This window comes from Moschus berezovskii, chromosome 20, assembly GCF_049115385.1.
Source record: "Moschus berezovskii isolate FMDL1 chromosome 20, NW_MosBer_1.0, whole genome shotgun sequence".
NCBI lineage: Eukaryota > Metazoa > Chordata > Mammalia > Artiodactyla > Moschidae > Moschus > Moschus berezovskii.
This window is the reverse complement of record NC_142479.1, coordinates 62,097,478-62,112,815: the sequence shown is the minus strand read 5'-3', so window position 1 is coordinate 62,112,815 and position 15,338 is coordinate 62,097,478. Positions and strand designations below refer to the sequence as shown.

At 42.0% G+C, this 15,338-nt stretch overlaps 1 protein-coding gene across 2 annotated transcripts in view; it reads right to left on the bottom strand.

Annotated features, from left to right (window-relative positions):
* CCDC57 (coiled-coil domain containing 57) overlaps positions 1-15,338 on the bottom strand; it is a 116,548-nt gene that overhangs the window by 31,068 nt on the left and 70,142 nt on the right. For both annotated transcript variants that reach the window (XM_055408285.2, XM_055408284.2), the window contains exon 16: positions 4,382-4,482. In XM_055408285.2, the coding sequence (XP_055264260.2) occupies positions 4,382-4,482 (101 nt within the window). The remainder of the gene's footprint in view (positions 1-4,381; positions 4,483-15,338) is intronic.

Here is a 15,338-nt window from a genome sequence, read left to right as displayed (position 1 = left end):
TGGGTCTTTGATGGGCTGTGTTACTGAGTTTTCAGTGTTTCTGGTGCTTTGAGGGGGCGTGTTACTGAGTTCTCAATGTTTATAGGGCTTTGATAGGGTGTGTTACTGAGTTCTCAGTGTTTGTGGGGCTTTGATGGGGCATGTTACTGAGTTTTCCCTCAGGATTAGGAAGAAACACCTTCCCCACATTTCTGATTTAGGGAGTTGGCTCTGTGATGAGCCAAAAGTGGAGAACGTGTTTGTGTCCACCAGCCAGTACGAACTTAACAGGCCTCGAGATGGTGATCCAAGTACCTTCCCAAGCACCTGACAGTCACATAACCTTCCTGTGGTGCCCAAGGAGGGCGCCCTGCACCCCACCGGGCACAGGGTGAGGGGCCCTGCAGCTCTCCTTTGTGGCACATCTTCAGTGCACAGCTGAGACCACTCTGGCCCCCTGCAGCCTGAACACTCACATCTGCCTTCTGAGGGGAGGCCTGTGGAAAAGCAGTTGGGAGGGGGAGCCGAGGAGAACCAAAGCCCTGGACTGTGCAGAGTGCCCGGCGCAGAGGGCCACTTGCGGCTGCCATTCTCCTGCTCAAGGTTATGTTTGGATTGTGAGCTGAGTAATGCACATGTATCTTTCAGTTTTAACTTTCAGTGTCTGGGTGGCAGTGATAATGAGCAACTTCTCATGTTTGTTGACTCACTCAATGAGTTTCTTCTTCAATGGCTTCTGAATGTTGCGTATGTGCGTGCTCAGTTGCTTAGTCATGTCCGACTCTTTGCAACCCGATCCTATGGACTGCAGCCTGCCAGGCTGCTCTGTCCAAGGGATTCTCCAGGCAAGAATACTGGAGTGGGTTGCCATTTCCTCCTTCAGGGATCTTGCCAACCCAGGGATCAAACCAGCGTCTCCTGCATTTGCAGGTGGATTCTTTACCACTGAGTCGCCTGGGAAGCCCCTTCTGATTGCTATCCTTTGCATATTTTTCTACTGGTTATCTGTCTTTTTCTTCTTGAACTATAGGCATTCTTTTCTGTATATTCTTCCTATTTCTTCCTACACAGCACCATTTACTAGTGGAAGTAAAGAGGAACTGAAAAAAAGGACCTCAAAGAGTCTTCCTTTCTCAAATTTTAAGATGAGTTATTTCACTGGATGTAATGAATAGCTTTGTAGTTTGAAAGAAATTGAGAGATTGATAAAGTTTAATAAACTACTTAATTTATTAGAAAGAAATGGAGGTCTAGATAAGAGTATATGTGTTTCACCACAGAGGGTAGCAGGCACATTTATTTGATGATTTAGGAGAGATTTCTTCTAATAACACACATTTAGAGACTTAAATGATTAATGCAGAGGACTTGAAAGGTACAAGAAGCTTAGGCAGGCAGCTACTTCGATGCTTTACCACCACTTTCCACGAATGGTGAAGCGGGAAGGACTCTGCGTGTCTTTGCGCACGCGCACACACATGAGCGGAGTCTGGAACAAAGCCTCTCGGGTTCCACCAGACCCACCCAGGTGAGGCCCAGACCAGGGTGCCGAGGCCTCAGTGAACCTGCATTTCTTCTTTCTATGTGCTTTCCTTCTTCCCAAATACATCCTCCACAGGCTTTTTGTCAGTGGAGGAGTCTGTTGGTGGAAAACACTGCTTCCTGGGCCCCTCTCAGAGCCAGCCCTTCTCAGTTTCTCAGGCCAGTGTCTCCTGGTCTGGCACCCTGCCTCCCTAGGTCTCTCTGTCCCCCCGACCCATTCCTGACTGACCTTTGCTGGTGACTTAGAACCCCTGCACTTTGCTGAAGACTTCTTCCTCAAACTCCACATCTAGATGTGTAAGCTCAGACTGAAGGTAGGTGTGTCAATGGTAAAGGATCATCTCGGATCTAAGCCCGTCCATCAGATCTCCAGCTGCTGCCCAGGCCTCAAACTCTTTAGGGAATCCTGACTCGCATGGCACCCTCCCAGCCCCCACCCATTATGATCCAGCCACTGTCCCAGCCTCAGGCCTCCTTACCAGCCCCTCCTCCCACCCTCACCCACCTGCGCCTCTTACCCAGGATGGAGCTTGTCGCTAAAAGCCACATGTCATCTCATGGTGTAACAGGCCATCTATCTGTTACTCGACTCGCTATTTATTTTAAACAAACTGAAAAGACAAACTACACACTGTACAAGTCATCCAACAGATATGGATTAGTATATAGAAAAGCATAAACACCCAAGTAGAAAATCAGCATAAAACATGCATAAATAACACACAAAAGAAGAAATACAAATGGCTGACGAACAGATTAAAAATCTGAACACACTCAGGATATAAGAAATGTTTAGAAGATGCATTTTAAACCTGTTATATTGGTAAAGATTTAGAAAACAATACCTAGGTAGGTAAAGCTATATAATACATATACGATATACTTTATAACTTTGAAAAACTAAGATCATGGCTTTTGGTCCCATCACTTCATGGGAAATAGATGGGGAAACAGTGGAAACAGTGACAGACTTCATTTTTGGGGGCTCCAAATCACTGCAGATGGTGATTGCAGCTATGAAATTAAAAGACGTTTGCTCCTTGGAAGAAAAGTTATGAACAACCTAGACAGCATATTAAAAAGCAGAGACATTATTTTGCCAACAAAGGTCCATCTAGTCAAAGCTAGGGCTTTTCCAGTAGTCATGTATGGATGTGAGAGCTGGACTATAAAGAAAGCTGAGCGCCAAAGAACTGATGCTTTTGAACTGTGGTGTTGGAGAAGACTCTTGAGAGTCCCTTGGACTGCAAGGAGATCCAACCAGTACATCCTAAAGGAAATCAGTCCTGAATATTCATTGGAAGGACTGATGCTGAAGCTCCAATACTTTGGCCACCTGATGCAAAGAGCTGACTCATTGGAAAAAACCCTGATGCTGGGAACGATTGAAGGTGGGAGGAGAACGGGAGGACTGAGATGGTTGGATAGCATCACCAACTCGATGGACATGAGTTTGAGTAAACTCTGGGAGTTGGTGATGGACAGGGAGGCCTGGCATGCTGCAGTCCACGGGGTTGCAAAGAGTCAGACAGAACTGAGCGACTGAACTGAACTGTATATGCTGATAAGTTACTGCTAACTATGCTTTTTTTTTTTTTTATATATAAATATGTTTATTGAGATATTCATTGTCAAAAATCTGTAAGCAAATGTAATGCCCAAATAAAAGATAGTTGTATAGATTATGACACAACCTTATCATGGAATATTAAGCTACAATTTGAAAGACTAAATTAGAACTAAACCCTTTGACCTGGATTACTATGCCAATGGTACTGCTGAATGAGAAAAATAAGACAAAACCTAAATATTTAAAGGGATATATTTAAACCTACATATTTAAAAAACAGAATGTTCATGTATGTGTAGAAATGAATGTATATGTAAAAATGAATATATCTATGTGCGTGTATATATATATATATGAGCACTTACATATAATTATATGAGCATGCCGAAAATTACGAAAAAAAATACATTCAATTAACATGGGTTTGTGGAAAAGGAGGTGATGTAATTGGATGGAAAATATAAATTGGAGAAAAGGGACGTAAGTAAAAAAGAAAAAAATAAGACTGGAGCACCATGAAGTTTTATACATCCAATAATCTCACAACATTATATATGTGCCTTTATTTGTATAAAGATATAAAATTAATTTAAAAATGTCAAGTCCACACTCCTTGGCTGAACATACTTAAAATAATATTCCACAAATTATCTCTGTATTTTTTTTTTTTAATTATTTTATTTTATTTTTTTTGTGACTTTCTCAAAATTTATTTTTTTTTTTTATAATTTTTTTTTCTTTACAGTTAAAAGTATTTTTATTAAAAAAGCACAAATGCAAAGAAATGAACAGAGGAAAATTTATGCGTCGAACCTGGACTGGTCACTTATGATAATATACATGCTACAATTCCATTCTCCCCAATCATTCCACCTTCACCCTCTCCCACAGAGTCCCAAAGACTGTTCTAAATGCCTATGTCTCTTTTGCAGTCTCTTATACAGGGTTCAGGTTACCATTTTTCTAAATTCCATATATATGCGTTAATATACAGTATTGATGTTCTTCTTTCTGGCTTACTTCACTCTGTATAATTGGCTCCAATTTCATCCACCTCATTAAAACTGATTCAAATGCATTCTTTTTGATGGCTGAGAAATACTCCCTTGTGTATATGTACCAAAGCTTTCTTATCCATTCATCTGCTTAAGTGTTGAAAACTGGAAGCTTTTAAAATTGTGTTTGCCATATTCTAAAGTTTCTGTTATAAAAATGCAGTATTTGAGCAATCAAATAAACTTTTAATAAAAAGTTTATTAAAAATAAGTTTCTTAGATAAAGGACTGTTACCTGAGTTGTGAGGCAGGGTTGCCACTGTCCCAAGCATACATCAGGAGCCTCACCTGAGCCCTGCGCCTCAGGGGTACGGAAGGGGTGATGAGGCGGCTTCCCTATAAACAAAATGAGAGAAAGGGAATTTATCCTTTGTGTGCATATCACTTCGGTTCCTCCCGTCCTGAAAACAAATACTCAAGGAAAACAGCATGTGCATCTTTAAAACCAAAGTCACTTCTCTTTTAAGAGAATTTGGGTGGGGGTGGTGAATGGACATGTGTGAACTGTGCAACACACACCAGCATTTCAGCAGACTTCAGAACACACAGAAACATTCCACAAAGGGACATACCCTTGACACAGCTTCTCAGAGTGGCAGACATGAGCACATCCATTAACAGACCCCAAGACATACCCTCTCTGCAGCATAGAAAAATAAGAAGCAAAAGTTTACATATGTATGCTCGAGGATTATTCTTATAATCAATGCTTCAGCAGTCTGCCTTAATTAGATATGATCTAGGCATCAAATGGACATTCATTTGTTAACTCGGCTTGGGTCATATTACCTGAAAACCTTAGAAATTTATCTTTAAGCTGACATACTATGAGAGAAATTACCATTGAAATAACAGTTTTTCAGAATAACGAATTAATTTGGTTAAATACAAGGTTATCGAGGACCCGAGGTTCTGGTTTTTGGTGTGTATGTGTGTGACTTACGTGGAAATTAACCACGGGATCCTCACTAAAATGGAGTTGAGAGGCCGGAAGGGGAGCTCTCACTCATGTCCCGTGCACATTAGTGCAGATCCCAACAGAAGAGGCCACCCTGCAGCTCGGGAAGGAAGTAACACTGCTGGCAGCTGGAGGAAGATTTTATCCCTGCCCGGCAATGGCCCAGCCAATAAAAGCCGCTGTGCTTTGAAATTCCAATTTCTTCCAATGGACTCTGTTTTTAACAGCTCCTACCAACTTCCCCTTCTCTATAAAACAGGCTCCCCTCCTTTGCCTCAACATACTTGCACACGGTTCATTGTAGTTGCATGTCCCAAATTGCAATTCTTTGCTGCTCTTGAATAAATTCATTTGGTGGGTAAAATTACTGGCTGTTTTACTGTTTTTGGTTAATAACTATTGCTATTTACAACGTTGGAAACTGAAGCGGAGAAATTTTTCAAAAGCTTATTTCTCCATTCATTTAAAGATAACGACGATAGACATATTGTGTGTTATTAACATCTGAGTAGTTATGAAATTAGTTTTGCCACCATGGTCCTTCTGAGACAAGGCCTAAAGTAATGTATATTTTTTCCAGGTGATAAAAAGACATATGAAGAACAATGTTTGGAAATGAATATACTTTCCTTAGTTTATAATACCTAAGTTTAAAGGCTATTAATTCTGAAGTTACAGAAATGGGTAACAAGCCAATAAAAAGACGCTCAACATCATTAGTCATTAAGGACATGCAAAATCAAAATCACAATGAGATACTACTTTGCACTTACTAGGATGGCTAAAATAAAAAAGACAGAGGACCTTCAGTGGTTAAGAATCTGTGCTTCCACTGTAGAGGGCATGTTATCAATCCCTTGTCAGGGAAGTTCCCTATGCTACAGGTACAGCCAAAAAAAACAAAAACAAAAAGACATGAAGTAAGTGTTGTTGAGGATGTGGAAAATCAGAACCTCAAATATCACTGGTGGGAAATCAAAATGCAGCTACAGTCAAAAACAATTTGGTGGCTTCTCAATGAGTTAAACATTGAATTACCATGTCACTGCAGCAATTCCATTTCTCGGTATATATCTAAAAAACGGAGAACAAGTTGAAAGAAAAACTTGTACAAGAATTTTCATAGCAGTATTATTCACAATAACCAGAAGACAGAAAAGAGAAAACCCAAATGTCTATTACTAATGAATGGATAAACAGAGTGTAGTCTGTCTATACAAGGGAATATTATTCAGCCATAAAAAGGAATGAAGCACCAACACACACTACAATGTGGTCAAACCTCAAAAACATTATGTTCAGTGAAAGAAGCCAGACATAAAAGGTCATATGATGCATGCTTCCATGTATATGAAATGTTGAGAAGACCAGAATAGCTTTCTTTGCTTTATGTTGACTTTATTACATTTCATTATTAAAAACAAATAAACAAAGCTACCTCCCTTATGGGAGAGCTAAAGTTCTTTACAATGACATTAACTTCTGTGTTTACTTTTAAATGTTTATTGTCACTTTCACCTGAGTAGACAAATACTGTTGTTTCCCAGGCATCCATGATCCTATTTTAGTGTTCAAATCTCCTGACAGCCTTTGATAATTTTCCTTTTCAAACTGAATCTTAGGGGTAAAAATGAGATAAACTTCCAGGATACTCTTTTCACCTAAAATTATCTTTGTGCCTTGGAAAAATCACAGATTTGTTCTTAGAAGTGTTAGAAATAATTAGGTTTATTTGAGGTATTATTATCCATGAGTTTCATGAGAGGAGTTGTTGAGTCCGAAGAAATGTTCAGCCAATCCCATTTTATATTTGTTGGTAAAGTATTGTTCATATCATGTGTTTGGGAACTTTCCAAAGATCTGTCAGGGTCCTAGGTGCCTATCAGGTTTTTCTTCATCAGAGTCCTAAAGTGTCTGCCCAGTGCCATGAGGAAACAGGAGGGGCATAGAGCTTAAAAGTTGGCAGACTAAGTCACTGTTTTAAATATTTACTTGATCACAACCTTACTTCTTTAACTTGAATCCAGCGTTTTGGAGGCCAGGAGTTTGCAGCTGGGCCTTCACATCTCATAGTTAATATGCAGATGGTCAGGACCTGCCCCACAACTCCTGACTCTCTGCTTGATATTCCTGGTATATTCATGGTACATTATGTTTCAGGATTATTTTGTGTTATATCGCAGGAATTTTGCCTCTATAAAAATTATGTTCATTGATTTTCAGAAATCAGATATAGTGTTCACAGTTCAGTTCAGTCGCTCAGTTGTGTCCAACTCTATGCGACCCCATAGACGGCAGCCCACCAGGCTCCCCTGTCCATGGCATTCTCCAGGCAAGAACAGTCTTCTTTAAAAACAGGCATAAACATCTTAGATTAACTTTATCTAAAACTTTTTTCGGGGGCGGCTTTGTTTTGCACGGCACAGAAACAACCAAATATAACTTCTCAGTGGCACTTTTCTTGTTATGAACTCCCATCAGATTTTCACTTTTGAAAATTATCATTAGTATAAGTTAACCATGGCCATATTATGTCTTTGTCATCCATGTGGACAAAAAAAAAAAATGTGGTCTGCCATTTCAATAAACAGAGAATATTGCCTGCCACCAAGCAATCAGCCACGGCAGCTGTCCCAACCTTGCACCCTAACGGGATTCAGAATGGACAAAAACAGGATATTGGCCCTAGATAGTTCAGACGCATATCAGAGGAACGGTTTCAATGGGCCCAGACTCTTGCATCTTTCCGTATATAAAAAGGCACTAAAATTCTCGAGATGTCTGTTTTTTTTTGTGTGTGTGATTAGCAGTACTCTTTCAATGTTTGGCTACATATATATTGTTTTAGCAAAAACTCCTTCATATCCCATTCTCCTTCTTGACCTCTCTGGAACAATCTCTCAGAGCCATCAGATAGGCTGCCTTCCTGGACTGTTGTTGTTTAGCTGCCAAGTCATGTTCGACTCTTTGCAATCCTATGGACTGTAGCACATCAGGCTTCCCTATCCCTCACCATCTCCTGGAGTTTGCTCAAGTTTATGTCTATTGCATCAGTACTGCTGTTCAACCATCTCATCCTCTGTCATCCTCCTCTCTTCCTGCTTTCAATCTTTCCCAGCATCAGGGTCTTTTCCAAAGAGCTGGTTGTTTGCATCAGGTGGCCAAAGTATTGAAGCTTCAGCTTCAGCAACAGTGGACTGTAGTCCTCAGGAATATTCTCGGAAAAAACCTAAGTCTCCACTTTTAGATTGTGCATTTTCTCTTCAGTGAATAACTACAAAGAGTTTGTTTTACTTTAATGAAAAGAAAAAAACAGAAGAAAAAAGAGAGTCAGGCCAGCACAGTGGGAAAACACTGTGTCATGGACATTGCTTAGACCACTATGAGGCCATCCAGTGGCCTGACTCAGGATTTCCAGAACTCTAGTAAAGAAGCAGATGGATTGTTGAGATTTCAGAACCAAGACGGAGTGGAATAAGGATTAATCACCTAGGACTGAAGGAACTGACAAGGGACAATGCAGCTGCTGCTGGGAACACTGTGCATGTGACTTTAATGCTCTTTCTCGATACACAAGGAACCCTTTCTCTTTCCCCTTAAGCTGTGGTGGTGGTTTTAGTTGCTAAGTCGTGTCTGACTCCTTGCAACCCCATTGACTGTAGCCCGCCAGGCTCCTCTGTCCATGGGATTTCCCAGGCAAGAATACTGGAGTGGGTTGCCATTTCCTTTTCCAGGGGATCTTCCTGACCCAGGGATTGAACTCGCGTATCCTGTATCTCCTGAACTGGCAGGTGGATTCTTTACCACTGAGCCACCTGGGAAACGCTGAAGCTGTCTGTAGTCCATACAGATTTAGTGGCCTCTGGTTTTATAAACTGAAATGAAACATTTATAAGTGGTATCTTGTTCTCTTAAGTCTGAGTCCTCCAGAACTTGGAAACTCTTGTTGAGTATTCTTCCTTTCCTGGCAATATAATAATTTGCAAAGGGAATCTTCTTGTTTCTACCAGGATTTGACTGGCAACATGGATTGCGCAGCCAAGCCCTTGCCTGGGTGGCCACAGTGGAGAATGATACTCATTCAATCACCAGGACCCAGCATGTGTAAGAATCTGCAGTTCAGAGATCGAGGCTCACAAGGCCCTCCCAGGAAAACTGCCAGGTGCCAGCCTCATAGGGGGATAAGGAAGTTCATCTCCTGGCAGGTCCAAGAGTCTCAGGACATTCTGGAAACCTCAAGAAAAAAGGAATTTGCTTGAAATAATCCATCAGGTGAAACATGGCGGGTTCTTGGCTTCCTGGACTCAGGACAACAAATAAGACACTTTCAAAAGTCCAACCTGAAATCCTGACGGGAACTTCCAGCAAAGCAAACTCAAGAGGGGCAACATGATGGATTGACACTCTGCACACACGGAAACAATCATGCCAAATGAGACCAGGCTTGTTTTGTGATCAAGAATAATCTTTCAGATGAATTTTATCAAAAGCTGAGAAACTAAAGGGAAAAAAAAAACACCTATGGAAACTGCATTGCCTACTGCACATCCTGAGGAGCTATCCAGGTCTTGCCTCTCACGGTACCTGAGCTACTTGACAACTCTGGAAGCTGCTGGACATGCAGACTATGCCTTGTCCCTTGGATTTTTCATGAGCTCTCCCTCCTCCCTTTAGAGAAACTGGTTCTGCCTCCATTTGCAATTCAATTCCTTTACTCCATATACATTTGCTTGTTTAATTTTTCCTTGAATTGGTTATAACATTTGACTGGTTTCCTCACTGTTCAATGAACAGGGGAAAATTCTAAACATGTGCTGGCTTTCATATCTGTTTGAGAGTCGTATCTTACTTCTCCCTGAAAATTATCTTTTAACACTTGTTAAAGAAATATTATTAAAATGTTATCAGATATTAGAAAGGACAGTGAATAATATGAACCCTGATGAGCTGTAACTGGCACGAGCACTTCTGCTCTAAGTAACATGGCGTGAAAACTGATGTAACACAGAGGTGAGGAGTGGAAGGAGAAATGGACAGAAATACAAGAACAGTGCAATATTTTATTGCAAAAATCATAGTTCTTGGCATTTCAAGTTGATGAGTATACAAAAGTTTAGAAAGAGTGTTAGTCATTGTATTTAAGCTGAGGCGTCCAGGCACTAGAGCCTACAGGCTGTTGTGTGGAACTGGGTCTTGGTGCTGGGGTGGTGGCTGGCCTCCAGGAGAGCTCACCCTGGTGAGTACCTCCGCCACCAGTGTCCTTGTCCCCACAATGAGCCACAGTAGCCTCCCACCTCCCCAGAGACCCTCCAAGACCAGCAGGTCACCTTTGGTGTTCTGCTCATTTGTTTATCCACATGAACCTAAATTCCAATTTGTCCAGTGCCACGAAAAAATGTGTTAGAATTTTCATCTATTTGAGAACTGATGTCCTCAAAAAAGTAAACTCTAGTTTACTATGTTAGTGGAAATACTATACTTCTTTTGATCTAAGTCTTCTTCAGCATCTTTAATAAAACTGTATTTTTTTTTCCAAAAAGGCTGCTTAATAGAACAGAATCAAAAGTAGATTTCAATTCTCTCTTCAATTTTGAAACTCTCTCTTGTGAAAATTAACCAAGGGTAGGTAACTCACTAAGATGGGAGTCAGGAGGCCAGAAGCGGAGCCCTTATGCATACCTCACTCATGTAAGTACAGATCCTAACAGAAGAGACTACTTTGGATCTCTAGACAGAAGTGACACTGCCTTGCTGAAACAAGGAGGAGAAAGATATTTTCTTTGCCTGGCAGCAGTCCAGACAATGAGAGATCATTACAGATCAGCCAATGAAAAATCAAAATCACTGTACTTTGAACTCCCAGTTTCCTCCAAAGGACTCTGTTTATAACAGCTAACCACAATGTCCCCTGCTCCTCTATAAAAAGGTTTCCTCTCTTTTGCTTTATCTGACTTGCATGTCAAGAAGCAACAGTTAGAACCAGACTTGGATTATTTGCTTTACAGGACTACGCAGGTCAAGAAGCAACAGTTAGAACTGGACATGGAACAACAGACTGGTTCCAAATTGGGAAAGGAGTACGTCAAGGCTGTATATTGTCACTTTGTTTATTTAACCTATATGCAGAGTATATCATGTGAAATGCTGGACAGGATGAAGCACAAGCTGGAATCACAATTGCAGGGAGAAATATCAATAACCTCAGATATGCAGATGGCACCATCCTTATGGCAGAAAGTGAAGAGAAACTAAAGAACCTCTTGATGAAAGTGAAAGAGGAGAGTGAAAAAGCTGGCTTTTAGCCAGCTTGAATGTTTGAACTCAACATTCAAAAAACAAAGATCATGGTATTCAGTCCCATCACTTCATGGCAAACAGACCAGGAAACGATAGGAACAGTGACAGACATTACTTTCTTGGGCCCCATAATCATTGCAGATGGTGACTGCAGCCATGAAATTAAAAGATGCTTACTCCTTGGAAGAAAAGCTATGACCAACCTAGACAGCATATTAAAAAGCAGAGATTACTTTGCCAACATAGGTCCGTCTAGTCAAAGCTAGGACTTTTCCAGTAGTCATGTATGAGAGCTGGACTATAAAGAAAGCTGAGTGCCAAACAATTGATGCTTTTGAACTGTGGTGTTGGAGAAGACTCTTGAGAGTCCCTTGGACAGCAAGGAGATCCAACCAATCCATCCTACAGGAAATTAGTCCTGAATATTCATTGGAAGGACTGATGCTATAGCTAAAGCTCCAATACTTTGGCCACCTGATGCGAAGAACTGACTCACTGGAAAAGACCCTGATGCTGGGAAAGACTGATGGCAAGAGGAGAAGGGGATGACAGAGGATGAGATGATTGGATGGCATCACCGACTCAATGGACATGAGTTTGAGGAAGCTCCGGGAGTTGGTGATGGACAGGGAGGCCTGGCATGCTAGAGTCCACGGGGTCACAAAGAGTTGGACCCAACCGAGACTGACTTGCATGTGGTTCACCACAGTTGTCTGTCCCAAATTGGAATTCTTTGTTGCTCCTGAATAAACTCATTTTGCTGACAAAAAATAAGTTTTAGGTTAACACTGGAGGTCCCATCAAGATCCAGAGCAGACTCCTGACAACCCTGGGGCTGGTAAGCAGAAGGGTGTGGTACTCACTAAGTCCACAGGGCTCACTACTTTTCTAGTCACCCCTGGAGTTTAAGGGGAAGGAAGGTTTTCTCCTGGATTGGAGCTCCGCTCTTGGTGCATTTAGAACTCTCAAAGGCTTTATCTGGGATATGTTTAAAGGCTTTACCCTTTTTGTTAAGGCTTTGCTTTATCTGTGAGCACTCATTTGGCACTTCAGCCTTACTTGAAATCAGGCTGTCCCAACTGGAACTGTGCTGGCCTTCGGTCCAATTCCTTTTGGAACTGGGCTGTTCCTATTTGGAACTGTGCCATTCGGCCTTTGGCCTGATTCTTTTGGGATCATGCTGTCCCAACTGGAACTGTGCTGCTATTTGGCCTGCAGGCTGTTTAAGAATTGCCCCCTTCGCTTTAGACAAAAACAAAAGAAAGAAACCTCCAGAAAAAGGGATCCCAGTTATCTAAAATGTCTTGAGAGTGCCCCACATTCAAAGACCCTGTCTGATTTTATGTTTAAAAACCACAGCCCCTTCTCATGCATGTTTCTAAAGAAATGGACAAATTTTAACCAAAAGTAATTTAAAGCATCACTGGCTATTATGGAGAACTTTCAGACCCCCCCAAGCTTACCTTTCTTAAAGCTATTAGACAGCCATGACTCTGAAATCATCAAAATTAAATTGGGTGCCTCTGTTGATTGCTATTTTGAGGCTTCTAAACATTATCAGGAATTTAAAATTGTCTCTCTGCAAATAGAATAATTATACCGTCCGAGGCAAACAGAGACACAATGGCTCTGAAGCCTCACGCTCATCCCACTTCTCTGTCCCTGGCATCAGCTCATTCATCCCCCCACTCCCCCTCCCCTTGCTTCTCTGTCTCAGTCTCTGCCACCCTCTATCAGAAACTGCCCTTTAAAGGGAAAACTTCTGGGACTTCCCAGGTGGTCCAGTGGTAAGACCGCACACTCCCAATGCAGGGGGCCCAGGCACCATGCCTGGCCAGGGAACTAGATTCCGTACTCTGCAACTAAGAATTTGCATGCAGCAACTAAGAGTCTGAAAAACACAACTAAAGTCTCACATACTACAATGAAAATCAAAGACCTTTGAGGGCTGCAACTTAGATCTGGCACAAATAAATAAAATTAAATAATTAACTAAAAAAATATAGAGAAATCTTCTGAGGGTCCGAATAGACCCATTGCTTATATTCCCTTGACAAAGGCTGAATTGCCACACACAGTTAAAAGTTTCCAAAAGTGACTGAGGACCTTGGTAGATTTGCTGAAGAACTTAGCAGAGTTATTCAAACCTACCAGTCTGGTTTCTCAGATTTATATCAGCTAGTTCACAAGCTTTTTGAGAGGCAAGCCAAACACTGAATGGAATTAGGCTGAAGGAATCATCCTGGGGGCCCTATAGAAAAACAAACTCCTAGCTTCCGGTACTCTTGCCTGGAAAATCCCATGGGCGGAGGAGCCTGGTAGGCTGCAGTCCGTGGGGTCGCTAAGGGTCGGACACGACTGAGCGACTTCACTTTCACTTTTCACTTTCCACTTTCACACACTGGAGAAGGAAATGGCAACCCACTCCAGTGTTCTTGCCTGGAGAATCCCAGGGACGGGGGAGCCTGGTGGGCTGCCGTCTAAGGGGTCACACAGAGTTGGACACGACTGAAGTGACTTAGCAGCAGCAGCTTCTAGTAAAAGAATCTGCCTGCAGTTCAGGAGACACAGGTTCGATCCCTGGTTCGAGAAGATCCCCTGAAGAAAGAAATGGCAACCCACTTCGATATTCTTGCCTGGGAAATCCCATGGACAGAGGAACCTGGAGGGCTACAGTCCATGGGGTTACATGAATCAGACATGACTTAATGACTAAACCAGTACAGCTCCTGTTAAGAGGTCAGAACGTTTGCTGAAAACCCCCACCAGCAGTTACAATTGCCTTTCCCAAGCCTGTTGATGGGAACTAAATTCAGGTTTGCACACAAAAATCTGATAAACCTGTTCGTGACTATTTCAGTTCAGTTCAGTTCAGTCGCTCAGTCATGTCCGACTCTCCGCGACCCCATGAATCACAGCACACCAGGCCTCCCTGTCCATCACCAACTCCCGGAGTTCACTCAAACTCATGTCCACAGAGTCCGTGATACCATCCAGCCATCTCATTCTCTGTCGTCCCCTTCTCCTCCCGCCCCCAACCTTTCCCAGCATCAGAGTCTTTTCCAGTGAGTCAACTCGTCGCATGAGGTGGCCAAAGTATTGCAGTTTCAGCTTTAGCATCAGTCCTTCCAATGAACACCCAGGATGGATCTCCTTTAGAATGGACTGGTTGGATCTCCTTGCAGTACAAGAGACTCTCAAGAGTCTTCTCCAACACCACAGTTCAAAAGCATCAGTTCTTCGGTGATCAGCTTTCTTCACAGTCCAACTCTCACATCCATACATGACCACGGGAAAAACCATAGCCTTGACTAGACAGACCTTTGTTGGCAAAGTAATGTCTCTGCTTTTTAACATACTATCAAGGTTGGTCATAACTTTCCTTCCAAGGAGTAAGTGTCTTTTAATTTCCTGGCTGCAATCAGCATCCACAGTGATTTTGGAGCCCCAAAAAACAGTCTGACACTGTTTCCACTGTTTTTCCATCTACTTCCCATGAAGTGATGGGACCAGGTGCCATGATCTTTGTTTTCTGAATGTTGAGCTTCAAGCCAACCTTTGCACTCTCCTCTTTCACTTTCATCAAGAGGCTTTTGAGTTCCTCTTCACTTTCTGCCATAAGGGTAGTGTCATCTGCATATCTGAGGTTATTGATATTTCTCCCAGCAATCTTGATTCCAGCTTGTGCTTCTTCCAGCCCAGCGTTCCTCATGATGTACTCTGCATATAAGTTAAATAAGCAAGGTGACAATATACAGCCTTGACGTACTCCTCTTCCTATTTGGAACCAGTCTGTTGTTCCATGTACAGTTCTGACTGTTGCTTCCTGACCTGCATACAGGTTTCTCAAGAGGCAGGTCAGGTGGTCTGGGATTCCCATCTCTTTCAGAATGTTCCACAGTTTATTGTGATCGACACAGTCAAAGGCTTTGGCATA